This window comes from Solea solea, chromosome 12 (assembly GCF_958295425.1).
Source record: "Solea solea chromosome 12, fSolSol10.1, whole genome shotgun sequence".
In the NCBI taxonomy this organism is placed as follows: Eukaryota; Metazoa; Chordata; class Actinopteri; order Pleuronectiformes; family Soleidae; genus Solea; species Solea solea.
This window is the reverse complement of record NC_081145.1, coordinates 27,473,505-27,496,888: the sequence shown is the minus strand read 5'-3', so window position 1 is coordinate 27,496,888 and position 23,384 is coordinate 27,473,505. Positions and strand designations below refer to the sequence as shown.

General features: G+C 41.2%; 1 protein-coding gene across 2 annotated transcripts in view; it reads right to left on the bottom strand.

Moving 5' to 3' along the window:
* The window catches only part of si:ch211-266k8.4 (growth hormone-regulated TBC protein 1), a 53,221-nt gene that overhangs the window by 11,318 nt on the left and 18,519 nt on the right, over positions 1-23,384 (bottom strand). The window contains exons 11-14 of one of the 2 annotated variants that reach the window (XM_058645801.1): positions 8,434-8,532; positions 5,793-5,983; positions 3,938-4,053; positions 1-160 (exon numbers count right to left, since the gene is read on the bottom strand). The exon at positions 1-160 is cut by the window's left edge and continues 92 nt beyond it. In XM_058645801.1, the coding sequence (XP_058501784.1) occupies positions 1-160; positions 3,938-4,053; positions 5,793-5,983; positions 8,434-8,532 (566 nt within the window). The remainder of the gene's footprint in view (positions 161-3,937; positions 4,054-5,792; positions 5,984-8,433; positions 8,533-23,384) is intronic. The other variant, XM_058645802.1, reaches the window with a different exon arrangement.

Genomic DNA, 23,384 nt, shown 5'->3' with positions numbered 1-23,384 from the left:
ACGAAGGGATGAGGGGGGTACAGAGGAGGACGCTTGGCTTGGCGGGTTCCGTCCACTGCGTAGAACGCGGAGGGACTTGATCCTGAGGTTGTGGTTGCTGTGGTGACGAGACACCTTGCCAACGGGCCCCGTGCCTGCTCTCCTGAAGCTTTGCTCTGCTCTGGAAAGTTAAAGTGTTTATGGTCAGTTCAAGCTTTTACTAACAGTAACTGTCTGAGATTTTATTTATCAAAAAATATAAAACATTGACTTGTAAAAAGTATCTGCTCTGCTGATAGACTTCTGCTGATCACAAGGTTTTGGCCAAGGTTGAAGAATCTACAGCTGGGGACTTAACGTGACACTTCAGGGTTTTTTGTTTTTAAGTGTGAATGTATGGAGGTTCTGACTCATGGAGTCATACAGTGATATGTGTGTCCCCTGTCTGTGTCTGTGTCCCTGTCTGTGTCCCTGTCACAGTCTGTGAACAAGACAATTGCTCTTAGTGGAAACAAGTGAAAACATGTTTTGATGCTTTATCACTCACTCTCTCCTGCACCTAAGTCCATAGAGGAAAACCTGCAGTAAATGTCGAAAAAACTAAATTATAAATCAAATAACAAATCAAAATGACCACTCGTCAGCACTCAATATGTGTCAGCCCCTAAAACAAGCTGAAATGTTCCTTTAATGGTGTGTGTGTGTGTGTGTGTGGACATGCATTGTTTCATGTTCTATCAAAAGAAAAAAAGTCGATGAAATTCACAACACAATGACTGAGGTTTGTTACCTAATATCTACACGAGGGGAAAACCAGCAACTTAATGAACATGAAGTCTTTGTGTCGTGTGCCTGAAGATACACAAACTATGAAGTGACAAATCAAAGAGTGTGTGTGTGTGTGTGTGAGGGGGGGGGGAAGGTGGAGAGGCAGGGCGGGGGGGGGGACCTGCTGAGGCAGGACGGAGAGCAGGGGGAGTTTTCTGAGAGACAGATGCCACAGCGCAGAACGTAAGACATTCCTGTTCCTATTGTTCCAACGCTCTCCTCCCGTGTTGTGTCTGCTGCTGCTTTCTTCACAAATTCAACACGTCTGACAAATAATCCCGACAAGATTCCCGCCGGGACGCTACAGTACGGCGACAGACACGTCACACGCTCATGTGGGATAACGTCAAGTGACTGTGGTATTCGGGTGGCTTGACCCCTCGGGGGCTAAGTCACGACCCCTGACCCCTGCAAATCACGGCCCACTTCACCACCGTGTCTGATAATGATCTGAGCTCTCGAGAGCGAGTGCTCTTTGATATTTGACTCTCAGACCGCGCCACAAACAACTGTACAACAGAGAGACAAATAAGGGCCAGGGAGGGACTTAAAGGTACAGTATGTGACATTTAGCAACAGTTATTAGTTGTAGAAGTTCAACTAATAAGTAATAAATAACACTCACAAGTGTGTTGATCTATGAAATCTCCATTTTAGAGCTGCAACTGACGATTATTTTCACAATCGATTAATCTGTCAATTATTTTCTCGACTAATCGAGTACTTTGAGTATTTTCTACTGGCTTCAAACAATCTCAAGAGAAAAGCCATAAGATTTTCTCATATGAAGAGAATCAGGTTGTTAGTTTTTCGAGACCCATAACAAAATGTTCCCACGTTAGAATGTCACACGATCAACAATCGCATGTTTTTTACACCCGACATGCGACTTTCATGTGTGTTACTGTTTTAATGTGTTGTTCTGAGCCTTTAACTCCAAACACACCTGTCCTCACACTCCACCTCTCACTCATCTCATCTTACTCCAGTGTTCATGTTGAACATTATGCTGAGACGAGGGGAGTTTTCACCACTCCACTCCAGTCCCCTCCTCCAGCGGCAAATTTTCCACCCAATTACTAATAATCCTTGCCAGGTGACCCTGGACGACCCCCGCTGACCCCGCAGTCTGGTTAAAACAACCCAAACCACTTGACACGAGGACTCGGGAGGTGAGGAATGACAAGTATGCACAAGAAACAAGCGTGCACCGGAGGAGGAAAACGCAGACGTGACGAGCACTGAGGAAAAACAACAACAGTACAATGAGAGGATTAGGAGGCTATTGTGGAATTCTGAGTGCTGCCGGAAAGACCGGTGACTTTTACCGCAGAGAAAGGACACCTGAACGCATCACTCCACTGGTCCGTCAGTCACTCAGGTTTCAATAAAATCGGAATCATTTTAGTTTGGTTGGACAAAACAAGACATTTCTTTACATTTTATGGACCAAGCAGTTAAAGAATAAATTAAGAAAATAATCGACGGATTAATCGAAGATGAAAATAATCGTTACTTGCTCCCATTTTCCATTAATTGAAGGGGGAAAAAAAATACGATTCAAGCCATCTGTCACGTAAGAAAAGTCCACTATCTGTTACGTATCTGGTGGGAGGAGCTTAGGACAGAGCGCCTCCTTCCCAAAAAGTTTTTATTTATTTTTTTATTATTTTTTATTAGCAAATCCTTTTAACTGCATCTTTAGATGTTTAATACAGGTGCATGCTCATTTATGTGTTTGGGTGGGCGGGGAAAAAACCCTATTAGAAAATTCCCTACTAAAAGAGCAGAGATCAGTGAACGTGAAATTAACTGATGGAATAAAGACAAAACACAATGTAAGTGCTGGCACGTGTTCTGATAACCGGCAGCTGGCTGCGTAACAAGAAAAAGACAAGATATAAATCAGATGATTCTCTGTATCGCACACATGAAAACAGCTCAGTGATGATTTTTACTGCAGAGTTCAGGGCTCTTTTAAAGAAGTGAGTGGATGAATGTGTCTAGCTCATTTACGTAGGGTACAAATCGCCAAGATGGACGCCAGATTCCAAATGGCCGACTTCCTGTTGAGTTGAGGTCGACTTTTACAGTATATCCGTCTTGGTCTACAACACCTTCCCACCAAGTTTCGGGAAATTTGGTGGAATTAAATGTTGCCTCTGTTTTCACCTTAGGGTGCGCTATAGAGCCCTTGAGCAAAGCACGGGTCTGGGAACTATGCCAATATCGCATTTTCGCCAGTCCTGACCTCCATGTAAAGTTTCAAGAGTTTTTATTCACGTTAACACGCTCAAAAATGAAAATGAAAACGCTCCCTAAGGGTTAGGTAGGAAACTAAGAGCGTTCCCTAAACATTTGGGAACTGAATCTGCAACCAAAAACTAACGTTCAGTGGAATGTTAGGAAAACGTTCCGTATCAACCACAGGAGAAGCTCCTAGGGGGGGAACAACCTACAGGGAACGTTCCCAGAACATTCTGGGGTTGTTAACTGGAAATCATGATGGAATTCATCCAACACTGAAATGTTTTATCAGAAATGGAGGAAAGTGTCAAATGAATCAAGCTGATGGTTGCAGTTTACCCTGAGCGCGGTTCGCTCTAGTTGTGTTTAGGGCTGCAATTAATGATTATAGTCACAATTTATCAATTTCTTGACTATTTTCTCAATTTATTTGTGTCGTTCGGTCCATAAAATGACAGAAAATGTTAAAAAAAAAGTTAAAAATCAATGACTGTTGTTCGCCAAACCGATGGAGCAAAGAAACAAGAAAATATTCACATTTAAGAAGCTGAAAAAGCAGAGGGATCGAGTACCAAAATGATCAATTTAATCATTGCAGCCCTAAAAGCACAGGATTATCCAGCAACCATGGGAAGAAAAACTGCTTCTATTTGTGCAATATGTACAATTGAGGTGTTTAAATGTCCAAACCTCTGTGCGTAACACACCAAGACTGTGTAAATATGAGCACTAGCAGTGACATGTTAGATGCTTCCATTCCACGGAGGGTCACATGTGAACAGAGGCAGTCTCGTAACCAACAGTCCAATGTAAAAGACAAACAGCTCTCCGTGAAAGCAAAGTGAGGGGGCTTTGTTTGCACAGTTTAACCTTTGTTACTCACCTGTCAGTTTGCACACAAACTGCTGTAGTATCTGTCGCGGTGACATCACCGCCGCTCCCCTGAGCCACCGGCTGCTGGCCTCTGCCTCCCTGCTGGCTCCGCCTCCTGGATCTGATCTAGGGAGAGGAGGAGGAGACACACAGAGGAGGTGATGTCTCTTTTTCACCAAACTACCAAACACTGCTGCCTCGTTTGTGTCACTTCGGTTAAGTGTGAACATAGGACGACAAACACTGATGTCACAAACAAGACGCGTATAAGAGTAAGGCGACTGATGCAGTAGATGCTGTGTGCTGTTCAAATCGCTGATTTTCTCTATGGAATTTGGTGAGGGGGAGCAAAATGGGAAACACCACTTTAGCATCCAGGCTGAGAAGGTGGTCTAGACTTAAACTGGCTTAAACAGCTCCTGGCACGGATTCGTTATCCTACGGATTATTACTGTACCACTATACCGTGGCTGTGCGGCCATTTTTGAGGGGGTGAAAGTTGGCCACGGCAACCCTCAGTGCTTTGGCGAATTTCGACCAAAACTTTCCCAAAACTTGGTGGGAAGATGTTATAGACCATGGCCTCAAAGCAACAGGAAGTCGGCTATTTAGAATTTTGGCATCCATTTTGGCGATTTGCATCCTACGTACATGAGCAAACAGTGAAGTCAGGAAACTGCTGCTCTCCCAGACTTGCGTGGAGACCCTATCTGCGTGCAGTCCTGGTTTTTGTTGAACCTTATGTCTACATTTTTTGTGTCCCTACTTGTATCTCATACAACCACACTTTAAAAACACCTGAACTCTCCCTTTATATTCCGTGCAAAACAAATCCTCTTCTCTGTGTGAATAAAAGTGCAAGAAAACTGCTTTAATTAAGCTTTCTTTTTCTTTTGTTTTTTTGAAGAGACTTTTAAGGCTACTGTGCTGGCAGTAAGAACAAAAAAAAACCTCTTGGCTCGACTGCTCGGGAAAAGAAAGGTCACCAAATATTATGAAAAGTAACCACAGTAGGAACGGAGTCTGGAGATAAGCTGTTGATTCAAAAGTGCTTTATATCAAATGTTAGCTTCACTTCCCCTTCCCTTCTGCCCAGTTGGGTTTTGAGCTGAAGGATTTGGCATCTAACTGGAGCGTTTAAAAACTCTGGGTGTAAGACACTCGCTTCTTTGTTCCGAGGCTTTCAGGGCTCCGACTCCCAGTGGATTCTCATTTCTTTATTGACTAAAGACAACCTCATACTGTTCAGCAGAGGGAGAGAGCGAGAGAGAGGGTCTCCAGATGGCAAACACTACAGGCCAATGTTGAAGCTGAAAGGCTGTGACATAAAAGATTCCTTACTGCATAAAATACATTGTTTGCCTATGAGTCAATGAGTCAATGTCAAGGGCCTTAATTTCACTGGCAGAACCACAAACACTGTCAAACACTGCACCGGCACGGAGACATGGCTTCAGAGAGCATCTTCTATTTTTGCTGTGCAAGAGACTCAGGTGTAATATCATCAGAAGTGTGTGGTGGTGCATTTGTAACACTAACTATATTAAAAATGAAAGAAAACTTAGTTCTATGTCAAATGTTTAAATCTAAATGTTAATGTTGACACGGTGATCGTGACATGAGTGGATTTTTAGACCTTTAAACAGTTAGATTACATTACAGAACATTAATATTTATCATTTAGGTTTAAACATTGAGATTAACAATAAGTTAAGTTTACAAATATTGCTGTAAATCTGAAAAAAATAACAAAAAACACCTAATTAGCTTAGCTTAGCACCAAATCTACACAGGAGAACACAACAACCATTTCTTGACCTGCACCTGATGAAGCTATGCTAGGCTAAAGACAACAATGACTTTACCTGAGTTTTTGTTTGTGACGCCGACGTCCGACTCCTGAAAACCCGTCCCGGTGCAGGACTGCGCTGTCTGGATTTGCCTTGTGTTTGTAAACTCTTCTCTTCAGTCTGCTGTCGACCCCTCGGGTCAAACAGGTACCGCTGGGCCAGGCGCATCATTCGGGTGAGGACGCTTTTCGCTCCACCAACTGAGTCTGTGGGTCACAAACACAGCGATTCATTAACATTTTTGTGTTTCAAGGTCTTAAAACGAGCAGCCGTTAGGATACTCGGGGACTACTTAATTCTTACGTTATTAAAATAACTTCTACTAAAAGGATTTCCTCCTGCAACCCCACAGTTTTTATGAAAGTGTGCTTTTATTACATCTCAAAGTTGACAATAATTTAGAATTAAAAGAGCGAATATGGACTTTTAATTTGAAATTTGAAATTTGATGTGTTTCTGTTGAAGCATGCGTTTGTTTTTGAATCTGCAGTGCGTTTGCCCCTCTCGGACACCGTCATTTTTGGATTGTATCGCATTTCATATATTAATCTGTCCGATATCCGATCCAGTGATTTTGACCAGTATCGGACCGATACCAATACTCCCTACATTCAGGGAGAATAATAATGTACCATTAGGACTTTGGAGAAAAACCCTGGTAAGGATTCCCTTGCCTCCAAATACATATATAAAAAATCCTGTTAATTTAAATGTTATTTAAAGTGACATAAACATTTCATGATGTGCACTCAATTACAGCATCCTGTGGACAAGCCTGTGATGGCACTGCAGTGGTGTGTGTGTGTGTGTGTGTGTGTGTGTGTGTGTGTGAGAGAAACAAAATAAGTTATCATTCCATTACAGACATACCCATACTGCACTGCGGGCCTGTGTCCTTGTTATAGGCAAATGAATGTTATCAGTGGCTCGCCATGTTTACACAGGGGGGCCGAATCTGCCTGCTTAGGCAAGCTGTGAACACAAAGAGCCACTCATACACTGTACTGAGAGTGTGTTTCTGCTCAAACACACCCGTGCATTACGATCGCAGGCAGACACTGAAGCTGGATCTCATGTTTATGACACAACAAGTGCAACGAGATAAAAAACACTGATTTGTTCCATACGTTGTGTTTTGGGAAAGAGACAGCCTCTTACCGACTTAGTGGGATATTGTACTTGTCATGAATATTGCTTTGTTATAGTCAGTACCGAATGATGCTGTACTACACAAAAATTCAAGTTAAATTTCGTGTCAAAATTTCTGCTACGATATCTCTGATATAAATATAGATATAACAGCCTGGAGCATCTACTAGTACCGATATTAATGTGATATAATTTTGACTATCTTTACAGAATTACACTCATCTGTTTGGCTACATAGAGAATCATGAGACCTTAAAATGCTCCATTTCTAAAAGCTCCTACGTACACATCACGACGAGAATGGACAGGTCCGAGAGGTCAATTTTGGATGTGATTTTCTTGGAGCATAAACACGTAAACATGATTCGGTTTAGTTAGCGCCTGTGGTAGAATGTTGGCATTGGCGTTTGCAATCATTTGGCAAACAGGTGCCAGTCCAATGTAATTAACCACATCGCCAATCTACATGTTTTTGGAAGGTGGAGAAGCCGGAGAGAACCGACACACAACAAACAGACCCTTGGTTGGATCCGAACTGACAACCTACTTGCTATGAGGCAACAATGCTAGTACCAGGTAACCAACCCTAATTCCATTTGTCACGGTGCCATACATAATATATAGGATACAGTATTCAAATACCTTTGTAGGGATGCACGATATTGGACTTTCTTCCAATATCTGATATGCTGATATATCGCAGAGCTTGGGCTGACAACTGCAGAGGTCATTTAGTCTCTTCTGTAGTGAACTTAACATCATATTTTTCATACTCGTACAATAATAGTTGTAAAGGGCGCGCCAGCAGCCTATTTAGTTACTAGTACTGCTGTTGTAGTCATAAGTCCGCCTATCGACAGATCTCGGTGTGTTCGCTGACATCCCATAATACATTTTTCAAGTCAATATCTGCAGATACGGCTATCGTGCAGATGATATCGTGCATCCCTGACACTGATTTGTTTGTTGTTTACAAAGATCAAAACTCCTTCCCATAGAATGACTGTGATGAAAGATTAAGACGCGTCACGCTGGTGACTGTGTGAGGGCAACACAGCAAAACGCTCAGAATACAACGTTCTGTTTTCTCTGAACAGAAGACCCGTAAGAACTTAGGGCTTACAAAAAACCTACAGAACGTCTACAGAGGTCTACAGAACGTCCAGTGACAGCTGGACTCGCTGCAAGAACACTGATGTACAACTTTTACATGTTCTTATTGTCTTACCTCTTCAAATTATCTAATAAGAGCCTGAATGGTTCAGATTAGACGTTGCTAAGAAACTTACTTTAACAAGATTATGATTTAAAGCAGGTTTCTGTGCACACAACTCTAGCCTGTGTTGAACCTGCTGCTGAAGTGACAGTGATTTAGCGACGGCTTCCTCCCCCTTTCAGCCGAGACCATTCACCGCTCGGGCTGAGATAAATCGATGTGAGCGGTCCAGACCTGCTGTGTAATGATGTAATAGCACTCAAGAAATAAAAACAACACACATACACACACCTTTTTCAGCAGGTTTTTGTCCTTGTGGTGCAGTCTCTTCTTCTTTACCTCTAACTGGAGTCAACACGGAGGCTTTTCTCGGCTTTTCTGGAAACTGTTCTGGAAAACACAAACAAGAAAACCACCGTATTCAATAGAATGTTTTTGTGGTTTACAGTTATACAGTTAACCCATGAAGCAGAAAATAGGGGAGGGAAAGAGTTGAGGGAGAATGTGCGAATGCTCACGTAGTTCCCTGAAGTGTTTGGGAAAAGGAGGGGTGAGTGGAGGAGTCTCTCTGCTTACCCATTAATAAATGAGAAATATGACTGATGGATGCCATGTAATTACAGTCTTTAATTGTTTTAAAATCTGGATCATCGTCTTAAGAGGTTCGCTATGGTCCATTTGACTGCGTAAATGTGAAGTGTGCGATGCATTTGTGGATGCATGCCGGGACCCCGACATTTTGTGATCATGTGGAGTGAACGTGGCGACTAAGCACGCCAGAAAGTTTTGACATTTTCTTGAGGTTATGCGAGGAAGTCTGCTAGGGCTGGGAATCACCACCAATTTCCTGAATAGATTCAATTTCCGATTCACAAGGTCTCAATTCGATTCGACCCACAATTCAATACCGATTTAATTAGGAATATTTCAGTTACAACAGCACTCTTAGCTCTGGGTAATTCATTCATAAAGCGGTCTTGAACGAGCAACCTATCAGAAAATAACATTTGTTGTTGTCGGCGAAAGTCTGAAAAAAGGTTTTCCACTGCAAGCACTCCACGGACGTCTTCTTCACCAAACATCGTCGTTATTCTCATGAGATTAATGAGAGAAAAGTCTTCACTTAAATTTTGTTTTAAAAGGTTACTATAGTAGCATTTATTTCTTTGGAAAAACCTTCAAGTCCACTCTGCCCGACAAAAAAGAGCTGAATTTGGACGCCGTTTTCTTGGAATGTAAACACAAACTTGATTTGTTTGGATATCACCTGACTTACAATGTGAATGTGTGAGTGAACTGGACTCAGGCCTAGAGATTATAGGCTACAAACCAACCAAAACATTGACGGACTTTGTGTTTTTTGTTTCTTTTGGAAAGTCAATGAGACTAATGTTTGATATCGTAGCATTTATTCCTCTGGCAAAACCTCCAGTCTGCTCGATTTCTCATGGTGCTGCAGTAGAGCTGGGTGTGTGTGTGTGTTTGGTCGTGCCAGAGGGCAGAGGTGATGTTGACTTGTAATTTTTCTGGTGCATATCAGTATTTAAACACAAGCTGACTCAAGGATAGGGCTTCCACCAAACAGGAAGAGTCGGTGATAAAGTGCGAGGTCTTCTTTGTAGAGTCCTAAGTAGAGGTTATCTTTGATGTTAAAACAACTCCCCCTCCACCTCCTCCTGTAGCCTATGGCTTCCTCTCCTCCCTCCGATCCGTCTCAATCACTGTCAGCCATCGGTGAAGCAGAGGTTGTTCCTTTCCACAGCCAGATGCCAACATCAAAACACTGACTTGTCACGGCACGCTCTCCCGTTAGCCACCCAGCTACTAACTGGGTAGGAACATATGGCATTAGCTCATGCAGCCTTTGAAACAAATGACAGTTGTAAATTAGTCAAATGTTGTAGCTCTGACGGGGGGGGGGGGATTAAAACCCCTTAACATGACTTTAATCTTTCAACAATGCCACTTTTCTCCTGAAAAAGGTTAAAGCCTACAACTCATTATGTATTTCTTCCACATTATAGGTTTGTTGTGTACATTCAGAATGTTTTCTCTTTTTTCCACAGACACAACAGAGTCTCAGTTTCTGTGTGACTCACAGTCGTAATGAGAAGGTCTGAATGAACATGTGTGTGATTTATTGCTGAACCTGTGCAGGTTTCAGTGTTCCTGCAGTTCCCACACAGCAGAGTCTCAATGTTTGTGCTTGTTTTCCAATGGAAGTGTTACGTCGTCAAGTATACGACTCTATTGATTAAGCTATGATGAAACTATAATGAGTTTATTATATTAGTATAACCTGAAGACAAGCGAAAGGGCAGGAAGTGTTGTTTTAAGGATGATGAGGATTTTTTTGGCAATGCAATAGTAATCGCAATAGGGCCATTTCCAGGTTTGATAAACACTGATCAACATTTCCTGACATTCTATGGACTCGATCAATCCAGAAAATAATCGACAGATTAATTGATTATGAAAATAATCGCTAATTGCAGCTCTATTTTGGATGAATTATTGTTTTGTCTATTGTCACATCTTATTCTCCAGACTGAAGAGAATCTCTTTGTCTCTCACAGATCTGCACAAATATGACACAGTAATCTGTTTTAATATTTATGAGAATGATGTAAAAAAATGACCATTCCCCCTGATATCGCGGAATCATATCGCAATCGCGGAATCATATCGCAATCGCGAAAGACCCAATTGTTACATCCTCCAAAGAGGTCATGTTGTCATCTGCGTTCATGTCAACGTTTGTCCTACTCTGAGCAACTTCCTGTCTATACTTTTTGACGGATCAATCTGAAATTGTTATGTTTCCATGAACTGATGACGTCACAAAAACACATCACATTTTCAAGAAATTCCTATCATTTTTAAAGTGGCAAAACTGTAAAAAAAAATAATCATATCTCAGTTAAAACTTATGGGAAATTTGATATTTTATGCAGGATCAGACACAGATTTACTGGAAATGAACATTTTACATGAGAAGTCCCATGTAACTGGGCGCCTCTGAGAGTCAAAAGTTAAAGTGGGGTTTCATTTCTGTATTCGACTCATAAGTAAATTAGCTCTTCCTTTTGAAGAGTCCTTTTTCCTTCCATCCTCTGCGCATTTCCCGTTGTTTGCCAGATTATCTTGTGAGTTTAACCTCAACTCATTTGTAATCCTGGTTGTTAATGTAGCTTCCCTCCCCCCCCATGAGCTGGGACGTAACATACAGATTTGGATCCAGTGGATACCAGGTGCCTGTTTGTAAAGAGCAGGTGTTAAAAATGATCTATAAAGTTAAGGTTGGGTTCTTGGCAACAAAATCAAATATCTCAATAAGCATTTCCATTCAAAAATAGAAAATCAATCATAATCACCAGAACTATCTATTAAATAAGTTTTTGTTGGATATTGTCCACTGATTTATGGCCTGTCATGTGCGGGGACATTTAAAACTAGGGATGGGCATTTCAAAACAAAAAAATGCTACTTGACAGTCGCTGGATTTTATCCAGTGATTATTCATCGTTGCTTTATGCCGTTTGGCATTTTGTCCGTGAGGAATTTTTGTGGTGATTTTCACAGCAGGAGAGAGTAGATACACCCAGTGACAGTTTGGGTTTTTTATTGGTTGCAAAGATGCCATTGGAGTGCAAGAAGAGTAAATATCAATATATCTAAGTCATGAGGACAAACTGCGACATTGCACATAGATCTAAAGCTCATTATTAAACTGTTATTAAATTGGACGGAGGCCACACTCTAGATAAGTAATGGAAGACCTTGTATTATGACCAGGTAATGCAGAAAACCAGGTTACTCTAATATGTTTAAATGGTTAATTATTGCCTCTCCATGCACTCACCAATGCAGTGTTACTTGTTCTTCTTTTACAGCCCAGAAGCTCACTTCAGTGTGGGAGAGCTACAAACAAGGATCTGTTTGTTTGGAGTTAAAGGCCAGGCTGGTTAAGTTACAATGTGACCAATTAAAGCTGAACACAACCCAAGATAAATTGATTTGGAGCCCTTTTCTTTAATCCTGAGCCAATTTCTGTTAAATCCAAATTAATTTTTTAGCATTAACACAAAGCAGCTTGAACACCAAAACACATCAGAGGCATTATAGTTATGATGTCTGCTGTAAACAGCCATCAAGGTCATGCCACTGTTAGATTAAAGCGATAGCTCAGGTGTAATGAAGTGTGGTTGCAGGAGAGTTTTATCAGATAGTCAGCAGTGACTGCACTGTGAGAGCCAACTGAGCTGAGAACCGGCCTGAGAGATGACAAAATGGCTGCCAGTGGGGACACATGAAGACCCCCCCCGCCCCCAGCTTAAGTCTACGATATCTTAAAAATATATTTACATCTTCATCAGATTTATCAGAGCTGCTCATTCTCCAGCACCAAACTCCACAGAGATAACCAGCATTTTTAGCTGCTGGTCTACCACTGCCTCGTGTGGTCAGTTTGTGTCACTGAGGTAAATCCGAACAAAGGTTTTTCAAAATCCAAAGTCACTAAATAACACATTTAAAGTCACAGGTGGAGACATTGGTGGGTCGACAACTCCTGTGTGCCGTGATGTGAAATCTGACTGTTCCACAGTAAAATGGAACATTATTTTGTTTCAAATAATTGTTTGATAGATCAACTTTGACATTTGGAGATATCGTCCTGCTGAATGACTGTAATCCAGTTTTTACTGATCTTCGTCTGGGCAAAGAATGTCCTGAGATTATCCTTGAAGCCAATATGTTGGTGTTTACAAATCTAATAACTCACATACTTCTCCCAAACTACAACGTTAACAAGTCAGTGATTTGTGGTTAAGTCATTAAAATGGGTGTGCTATTAAAAAAATAAACAAAAAACAAGTTGTGTTTCTTTGTAACAGTTGTTCAGATAAAGATCTGACATATTCCAAGTTTTTGGATTTATTAACAAAGCAACATGTCAGAGGCTTCCTACTGAAAGCTGTCAGAAAAAAAATAAATATATAATATAATACTATAATAATAATAATAATAATAATAATAATAATAATAATATATAGTGACTCATTTACAACCACATTTGTAATATTTGTAATACAGAACATAATTTTGAATTGGTTACCAAATAATTGGTAACCAAAGAAAGCGATGTTTAGTTAAATAATTATAACTTTTAGTTTTATGTTAATTTAAAACATATACAAATAAATCTTACTAAATAAACTAAAATGTTGGAGGAAATCATGCATATTTGTTCTCCCACAACCCATCTGTGGGTTCCGCCCCAGTTTTTGGGTACATCATACTTTACCGACAACAATAACAGTCTAAAACTGACGATAACTCATCAATACATTATGTGATCAACTCAAAACAGGTCACAACAACACACCCAGTTTAACCTGTATTCTATAAACACTCACACAACACAGGCAACAAACAGCAGCACAGAGAGAGAGAGCACAGCTGAGTGATCACCGAGGATCAGGCTTCACTTTATTGTAGCTCTCACTGGTTGGTCTCCATGTGTTGTTTTAAGCCCCGCCGACCGTGTACGCATGTATACAAACACACACACAGTATGAAAACAAACTACATGACTCAAACACACTGATGTGGTAAGAGAGCGATTGAAAAATGAAAACATACGGTCGAAAACACGACACACACACACAAACAGCAGAGAGCGTTGGTGAGCTCAGCTCCAGGGTTTCTCTGTGACTCAGGGATTTAATGAGAAGCTATGGATGACAGTTTGTGTGTGTTTTACTGCCCACACTCTCTCTCTGAAGAGTCAGTTTCAGATGACAGAGCACTCTGCTGATTCCTCAGTGTTCTGGAATTAATGCTGATGACACGCGCCGCTGTTTGAAGGTTGTGTTTTGGTGTATTTCAAGCGACCGCTCACCCCTGGGAGTTGGCGAGGCAGCAAAACCTGTAGCAGGGATTGAACGAGATCTAATGTCAGCAGCTCCTGTGGCCTGAGAGCTCACTGACGCTGCTGCTGGGTTTTTTGTGGGTCCTTAAATAAATGTGCTACCTTTACCCAGGCTTCTAAGGGAGTGTTTAGACTAAACTGGACTTTGCACGATATGAAGGTCACTGAGGATGAACGTACCAGATCTGGAATGGGGTCCGAGAATCTTTTAAAGGGAAGAAAAACAGAGAGGGGGAAGATAGAGATGGAGACAAATTGAAAGATCCTGTTACAGGAGTGAGGAGCAAAGGTGTCAGGCAGCAGTTCTTCAGGTTCAAATACCCTGTGTATCATCACGACCCGAGGGCAAACCACTGATGAGGAATTTTTGATGGGATCTTTTTTTACAGTATTGAAAACCACAGGAGGCTATTCATGCTGAGCTCAGGTTATATGAACTGAAATAAGCCCGGCCTCACACAGATGCCACCTCTGCAGGGCAAAAAAAACGTTTGGACTTTTCTAAGCACTTCTGCTACATCTGAGTGAACACTGCTATGACACGTTCATGATTCAGTGTGAAGAAACTACACCTTCATGACAGTTAAAGTTAAGCCTCTGGCAGAATGAGCTGGCGCGCCGCGTCACACGGCAAAAACGTGCATATGAAAACTATAACCTATAAGAAGATTAAAAACATAAACACAGAGGAAAAAGTCTTACAAGTGTTTACAGGTTGGAGGAGCACAGACGCAGACAGACAGACAGCGGAATGAGTCACCGGGAAGTGATAATGAGCCAGACTCTGGCGGCCCGCCGTAGTCTAATTTGCCTCGCCACATATGGAACCAAAACATATTTCACAGATGTCATAACACAACTTGGAGACTGTAACTTATAACATTTGTAGTGCTCACGCTGTCACCTATGTTGCGGCACATTTGAGGGCACCTCAAGAAGGCTTATCCAGAATAGTCATATAATAAATAGTAGTATAGTATAGTTAACAGTTAAGCCCCTATTTTCTGATGTAACATCTCCCCTCTTAGTCATCCAATTCACTTCATCCAACAACGCAGTTAGCCAAAGTGCTGTACTCAAGTGTCAACCAATCAAGTGGACCATGCTCTGTACTGTACTTTGGTCTATTTTCTTCTAAATGGGACAAAAACTCACTAAACTGACATCACGCTCTGATGAAGAGGACGCTCAAATCTAGCAATTGATACTACAAACTTATGATAAAACAAAAAATGTTGTGAATCAATTGATAAAGAAGTAGGATCATTTTCTAGACTTCCTTCAATTACTAAATTAATCATCAATTCCACCAGTTTTTCAGATTTTTCAGTTTCTTAAATATGAATCATTTCCTGGATTCTTCCCTTTCCTTGGTTTTAAAGATATCATTTAAAACCAAATCATTTTGGTTTGTGGTCAAAACAAGATCAACATTTTCTGACATTTTAGGGGCCAAACAATTACTTGATTAATCCACAATGAAAGTAACTGTTAGTTTGCATCCCAAAACAACCCCTGTATGTTACAAACACTTAGAAAGTTTCTTAAGATGCAATTTTAGCTCTGTTTTTTTTTCCAGCAGCAGCAGCCGTCGCATATCTAAAAAACACGTCTGAAGCATATAGATAAACTCGAGGCCATAATCTCTACTTATCACAGAACAATGGAAGGTAACGAGAGCTGGTCAAGTTGTTATTTCAGCCTGTGATACGACCTCCCGTGTCCCGTCTCTGCACACGACACAGGAAAGGACAGTTTTGCTTTTTGCTCTCTTACCACAGGGGCAGAATATACAGTAAAGAGAAACACGCGATGGACTACATTAAGATGGGAAATAATAAAGAGTCAGGTTAGCGGTTGAGTTTGTCCTCTGAGCCATTTTGTGCGATAACACCCGACTGATTTCTAAATCTGGCTATCTATACAATAATTAGAGACGCTCCTGCACAACAACTGATGCAGCATGTACTTAGCCAACAGATGGCAAGACTGAGTGAAAGGGTAAATCAAACACAAGAGAGGATGAAGACAAAAGAGGAGTAAGATGGAAAATGATGGCAGAGATTATGAGTGAGAGGAGTCCGTGGTTCTAAATCTATGCTGCCTCACTCATACATTCTTGACACCTACTCTCTATTAGAATATAGAGAATATTTTTAGAAGGCTCTATGCTCCATGTAGCTAATTATACAAGCTCACAAAATAGGAAGGTTAGGCTGTAGGAAGGGTTAGCAGCCAAAAGACAAAAGTTACAGGCATGTGCTAATCTGATCTAATTCAGTTAGACCACTTATTATTGTACATAATTGTTAAAGAATTTATCTAATGGGTTAATTATGTATAATTAGGTCCCGAGCATGAATGTGCAAGGGCCAACGGCTCCTTACTTTTCTCTGACGTTGTACTAATTTTTGAGGGGGCTAACGTGCATTGAAAACACTTGAAATTTGGCACGGATGTCATCTCCGTGAAAAATGCAATAGTGGCATAGGGCACAAACCTGTTCGTAGTCCCGGGCTCTGTAGCGCCCCTAGAAGTCGGGTCATTTTGGGAATCTTTGACGTGAGATAAAGTGGCCAAAACTGCATTAAGTGCAAAATTTTGGGGTGTTTTCTATTGTGTCTAAGTCGCACATAGTTGTTCTGATTTTAACCAAACTTACATACAGTTGTTGCTCTCATGATTTCAAACAAATTTCTAACGTACTTCCATTAGCTCCACCCACCTAGAAGTCGGCAATTTTGGAAAAACAAAAATGTCTAGTCATTTGAACAAACTTGTCCTAGCACGTTTGAGCTAGCCGCATCAAACTCAGTGCATATGTTCTAGACAAGTTAATGATTAAGAACTGTGAAAGGATTTTCTCTACGTCAAAAGGCGTGGCCTCAGCACTCGGACAAATTTGAGGGAGTGTTTGCGGTGCAAGTGAACAAAAGCAAAAAAGAGAAAAACAAATCCACCTACAAATGCGAATAAAGTACAAAAAGTCAATTGTCCGGAATCATTTCCAAGTGACTGAAGATGGACAACAAAAGAGGAACAAATATACAAAAATAAAATCAACAAGCTATGAGTACTTTGGAAGATACAGTGGCTGAAATTGCAAACAAAGGACAACACTGAAGTCAGATGTGTCCTCAGTGTTAATTCAATGTTTTTCATAATATCCATACACCCGGAAGAATCACATAGGTTTTTTTATAATGAATAGTGACGCTCTTCAACAACGTTAATCTTTCCACCATCTTCTACTCATTGGACTTTAGCCATTTTAGGACCATTTAGACAACAAAGAGCTTTGTTATTACACCATTTATCACAGACGGAGGACGGGAACCATCAATTTCACCTTTCAGCCTCCAGCACCTTCATTCCCTCAACACTTTTCTTTATTAGGGTTTGAAGTTAAGGGTTTCTACTTTTCACTTTGTGATTAAGGCTGAAAAAAGAGAAAACGGTATTTTCGACAAATGCTTTCGAAGAAAACACCAAAAAAAAAAACTTAAAGCTGAACATACAATTGACTTTTTCACAGTGAATATACTGACTCTACACATTTTTTCTGCATGGCATTATAATTATTTGAAAGTCATCAGCTTTTTTGCCACTTACACATGTTTAAAACATGGTAAAAAATATGCCTATGTTGATGATGATCTGATTTACACAAAGCGACACAAACTTCTTGTGTATGAAAGATAATGTTAAGCAGAGAACATATAGTACACAGTATACAGTCGACTAGGAAACGCTGTAGTACATATGCCAAGCCTCTGCGTGGCACCAAGAAACACAGAAAGCCTCCAAAACCAGAGAAACACCAAACTAAACAATCTCCAAACAAGAGAAGAGGACGACGAAGATATGTAACAGTGGATGCAAACACAAGAGAGAGGTGTGTTTAATTGCTTCATGGGTCTGCTCCCGTCTACTTAAATGCTCTCCTAAAGGCTTATGTTAGCCCTCGACTACTCCGTTCAAGGATTGTCGTCTGGCGGTGCAAACACCCCGCAAAAGACAATCCAGGCCCTTGGAATGACCTACCGAGCACTACCAGAACAGGGGCGTCCCTTACTATCTTCAAGAAGCTCTTGAAGACCCAGTTGCTACCCAGCTAGGACAGGAGCATCTCCTGTCCTAGCACTGACCTTACCCCCTCCCCTATCTCCTTCTGCACTTGGATCCACCTCTAAACTCTCACCTTCTATCAGTCCACTGTTCCTATCTAGTAGAGTTCTTTCCAAGACTACTTCCATGTAGCTTATTCCTCTTTTGTAAATTGCTTTGGATAAAAGCGTCTGTTAAATGCTTAAATGTTAAATATCATCCTTTCCAGAACAGGGTTTCAGGCATCCCAAAAATCCTGGTTCCATGCGGATAAAACTTTGGCATATTAACCTAAACGCATTTTGACATGCACAACCTGACAGATTATATTAGGTAATCCTTTAAATTGCTCAAATCATTTTTTTTTCCATTGCCCAGTTTGATCACCTGTATAAAACACACTGACGACGTATAAGTACTTCATACAATCCCACTTTTAAAAAAACCCAGTAAAAACCCTTTAGTCAAAGCAGGGCGCCTCAACCTCTTCAGATCCCATCCTGAGTTTAACGCTCCACTTGACTCCAGAATGAACTTCAAACCGCAAAACTCCACTAATCATCATTCTCTCATAATTACGTTGAAGAATTTAAAAGTATTTTTGTTTAACCTTCTTGGAAACATTCATGTCCTCGGGCAGAGCAAACACTCGGTCAAACGCCCCTACACTCACTCATCCGTCACAACAGTCTGGCGTTTGTTTTAATACTTACAAACCCAAGGGAACCAACGTCTCGCCTCACATCCACAACATTTCCATTAATCAGACAGCGGCAAAAATTATTGTCCTCATGTTTGACGCTTCACGTTTATGTGTGTGTGTGTGTGTGTGTGTGAAACTGACAGATGGGAAAAGTGCCCTGAGGAGAGTAACATTAACTGGTGGTTGGAAACACACACGGCAATCAACACGTGTCTAATGACTATCAGAGAAAATGAAGTAAAAATGGGAGCTCAAATTTACTCACTCACTAACTAAAGTGTGGAATTAGATTTGAGTCAATACTTTTAAAACCTTTTTACGACGCAAATAAAATGTAGATTTAATCATTCAAAAATTTTGTATTTTATTGTTTGTAATAATACTCTTGTTCTTTGCGCTCCCTGATTTTTTCCTTTCAACTCAACTTAATATATAGAATATAGAAAATATTGAGCTCTTGAAGTAACACACACCATTATCCTCAACGTTAAAATACAGCGGTGTAAATAGGCCGAGCAAAGTCACAGGAGGCAGATTTATTCCCAATACTCATACCCTGGTATATATAGTCGAAACAGTATTTCTGATTTTCCTTTCAAGGAATACCAGAAGAAGCTTGTGTACCACTAGTGGTACATGAACTACAGTTTGAATACGAGTAATTGATTAGTAAATGAAACATCAGCTCGTTTTATGATCTATTAATCAGTTTTTGTTGTTGATGATTCATGATTAAGAACAAGTTCTCAGCTTTTTCAAAGTGAATATTTAAGCAGCTCCCGTTAAGATTGAATCATTTTGAGGTTTGAATCAACACCGGTCAACATTTTTCAACATTTTATGGACCAAACAATTACCGTATTAATCGAGAAAATAATGGACAGATGAACCGATTCTAAAAATATGAGGCACGGACAACACCAACAGCAATGCCTGCATGGACGACCAGCTACAGACATGGAGGCTTCGATCATCAAATCTACATCCACTACAGTCTATTTCACCTCAAGTATATGTTTTATCTCACTGTTAGACAACATTTTTTGACTGGAAACTGAAGTTTGTGCTGCTCTGTAAACCAATTCCTCCCCAGACCAAAGCCCATGGAGAATTTCCCCATCACAGCAGACAGGATGTGTAGAGACAAAAACATACTAAATGAGGCTGCAGTAGACCAGCAGCTCCTGTGTCCCTGTGAGCTAAATATGCTTATTTTCTCAATGGGAAAATTTGGTGTGAGAGAGAGTGAGCAGTTTACGAAACTTCAGTTTTTCCATCTCTTCTCCTTATCCTACCGTTCCTGGCTGGTCCTTAAATGCAACAGCTGCCAAAACAGAGGCTTAATAACAAATATTGTTACTTTAACTTTGACACAAGTGAAAAGAGAGAAGACAACGACAACAACATCAACAACAACAAAGAGAACAAAGAGCAAAATTGCGCAACAAAGAAAAGGAGTGAGAGAGAGAACAGGTCAGTGATGGAAGGATGGATGATGGAGAAGAGAGGAGCATATTCACTGCTGATCCCCACTCACTGACCTCTGAGTTCTGACCCTGACCACAACCTGTCATTCACGGGCCGGCCTCCTGATGAGCCTTAAGGCCCGAGTGGCAAGGTCAAAGTTCACACTCACGGGGCCAAAGGGGCCAACAGGGACAGACTCACAGAGCTGTGGGACATGAAGTTGAGATGTGGGTGAGTGAGTGAGTATCACATAAAGGAGAAGGAAGGATGGAAGGAAGGAAGGAAGGATGGAAGGGCTGGGTGATACGTCTTAAAAATAAATTTTCTCACACCAAACTAGACTTACGGTTAACGTGCAACAGCGAACAAGCCTTGAAACAAGCACATTAACAAGATGGCAGACCATGCTATTTTAAGCAACAACAAAAATATTACTTTTCAGTTTTCTACTGACTTCACACAAACTTGCAGGGATCGTATCTAACTACCAGGAGCCAAAGATGGGGAGCTTTAGTGACAGGAGTTATAGAGAAAACTGACTCTACAAACACAAATTAATCAATAAAATCCATTTATCGCCCAGCCCTAGAAGGAAGGAAAAGATAGTTAAAAACAACAAAACAAAGAAAGGTATAGGCAAAAAAAAAAATAGGAAAGGGGAACAAAAGAAAGAAAAGAAGAAAGAACAGTAACTCAAATTACAAGTAAAGTTAAAAACTTCTTTCCTCATTAAGCAGGAAGGGAACGAGCCAAATGCAAGTGTGTGTGTTGATCATCACAACACATTTAATAAGTTATGTCCTCCGTTTTAATTAAATACAAACATAATTAAAGAAAGATCCTGCTTAATTATTGATTTCCCCTCGTCTGCTTGGAGTTTCAGCATTCTTCTGGGGTCAGAATGTAAACAAAAAGGAATAAACACAAAACAGTGAAGTGCGCGCACACACACACACACACACAGTCTCTACTTTTACTGCAATTATATAGCAATACACAGAGGACTGAGGATCGCCACAGGGGCTCTTCAGGGTGTAACAGCCTAACAGGGTGAGAGGAAGACAGGGTAACACACACACACACACACACACACAAGCACACGCAGGAGTGGAGGGGCTCGACAGGATCTGAGCCAAGACCGTTTTCCTTTCTTTTTCCTTTAATAACATTTTATTTTCTCCCTCTCTTTTTACTTTTTACCTACAGCTTCTCATCCCATCATTTCACACATCGTTACACAAAAATAATTCATTCACCTCCTCATTTTATTTAATTAGGGACCGTGTGCAAACAAGCAGGGCCGGCTCTTGGCATAGGCGATATAGGCGGTCGCCTAGAGCGCCATCTGCTGGAGGGGCGCCCCTCCAGCAAAAAAAAAAAAAAAAAAAAAAATTTTTTTCAATGAAAACAAATTTTCATTGTTTTAAACTTTTAAAACAATGAAAATAAAAATGATTTTCTATTCCCAGTCGCCCTCATTTGTGTGTTCTCTCTTGAAAATAATAAATATTAACAAATGAATAAACAATAATGTTCCTAAAATGTGGTGCTGCTGAATCACATGACAGGTGACCTCAGGGTCAGAGCAGGGATCAGAGGTCAGGTCACAGACAGGTGAAGCTTTTGTTATTAACGATATGAAAAGGCCGTCCAAGCCCTCGGGAGCGCCCCCCCCCCCCCCCCCCCCCCCCCCCCCAACACACGGGGGCGGGCGCACCGGAGAGCAATCTCGCCTAGGGCACAAAATTAGGTAGAGCCGGCCCTGCAAACAAGCACAGGTTCCCTAATGAACTCCCCTGGTTACCAGCCACGACAGCGAGTGTGGGCTCACCTTGTTAGTCTGTCTCTGTCTGTGTGTGTGTGTGTGTGTGAAATCATGTCTGTCTGTCAGGAACAGTGCACAGAGCATTTTAGCTCCGACGTCACACAAAAAAACCACATGCAAATATTAATCCGTCTGTCCACAGCTGCGGGGACGGTTAGTCTCGACGCGGTGTTGGTGTTTATGACTGAGAACACAGACACAAACGGCACGAATCCATGCGAACGACTGCTGGAGCCAAAACGACAGATGGACAGTGAGGTCAGAACCAGCAGAGGGAGAGAGAGAGGGGGGGGGGGGGAGAGAGAGAGAGAGAGAGATTTGTAGAACAGATGGACAAAGAGTTCAGTGATGGGAAGAGTCAGGAAACACATGTATAAAGTCAAAGTGTGCAAGTAAACACAAACACAACTGAGTGCAGGAGTCAGGAGGGTGAACACATTGAGCATTACATCATTCATTTTTGCTTCCTGTGTTCACTTCTACACTAATTATGTTAATTAATTAATTAATTAATATATCTGATATTGATATCAGATATCGGTCTGATATCAGCAAAAAAACGCGTATCGGATTATATCGGACTGCCTCCAAAATCTCAGATATAAGCGCCCCGATACAACAGTCCATTCCGCTCCAGCAGCGCCCGTTGTGATCAAGTGGGCTCTGCGTGTTGGATGCATGTAGATCACATGTGTGGGCTACTGATATTTCAGAGGTTTAACATTTTTCTTTCACCTCTGAAATCAGAGGCTACGATGCCGCAAAGCGAGCGTGAGCTAGCCGTTAGCACCACGCTAGCTAATCCTGAGGCGAGCTGCTCAAACAACAATATTTCATAAACCAGCGCCACCTGTCGACTTTCAACAGCCTCCGTTTGTTAATTATACCCCAAAAAAACCAGCCACGCCAAGAGCTTCCTGTGTTTTAAATGTGTCCTGAAGCTCCACACATGGAGCTAAGTACGTCTACGGGGCCGGTCCCCGGGCTCCGGGTTTACCTACGGGATGAGTCGCTCACCCTGTGTGGGTTGGGCTAATCCAAAATAGTAAAAAACAAGGGGGGTGTTCTCTGAAGACACGCTGTAACCTGAGAAACACAGGTGATCTGAAAACACCCCCATTAGCACTTGGTACTTTCCTCCTGATGAAATGAATCATTGACTGTATGAAATTAACATGGCAAAAAATCCTATATTCTTATGTTGAAGG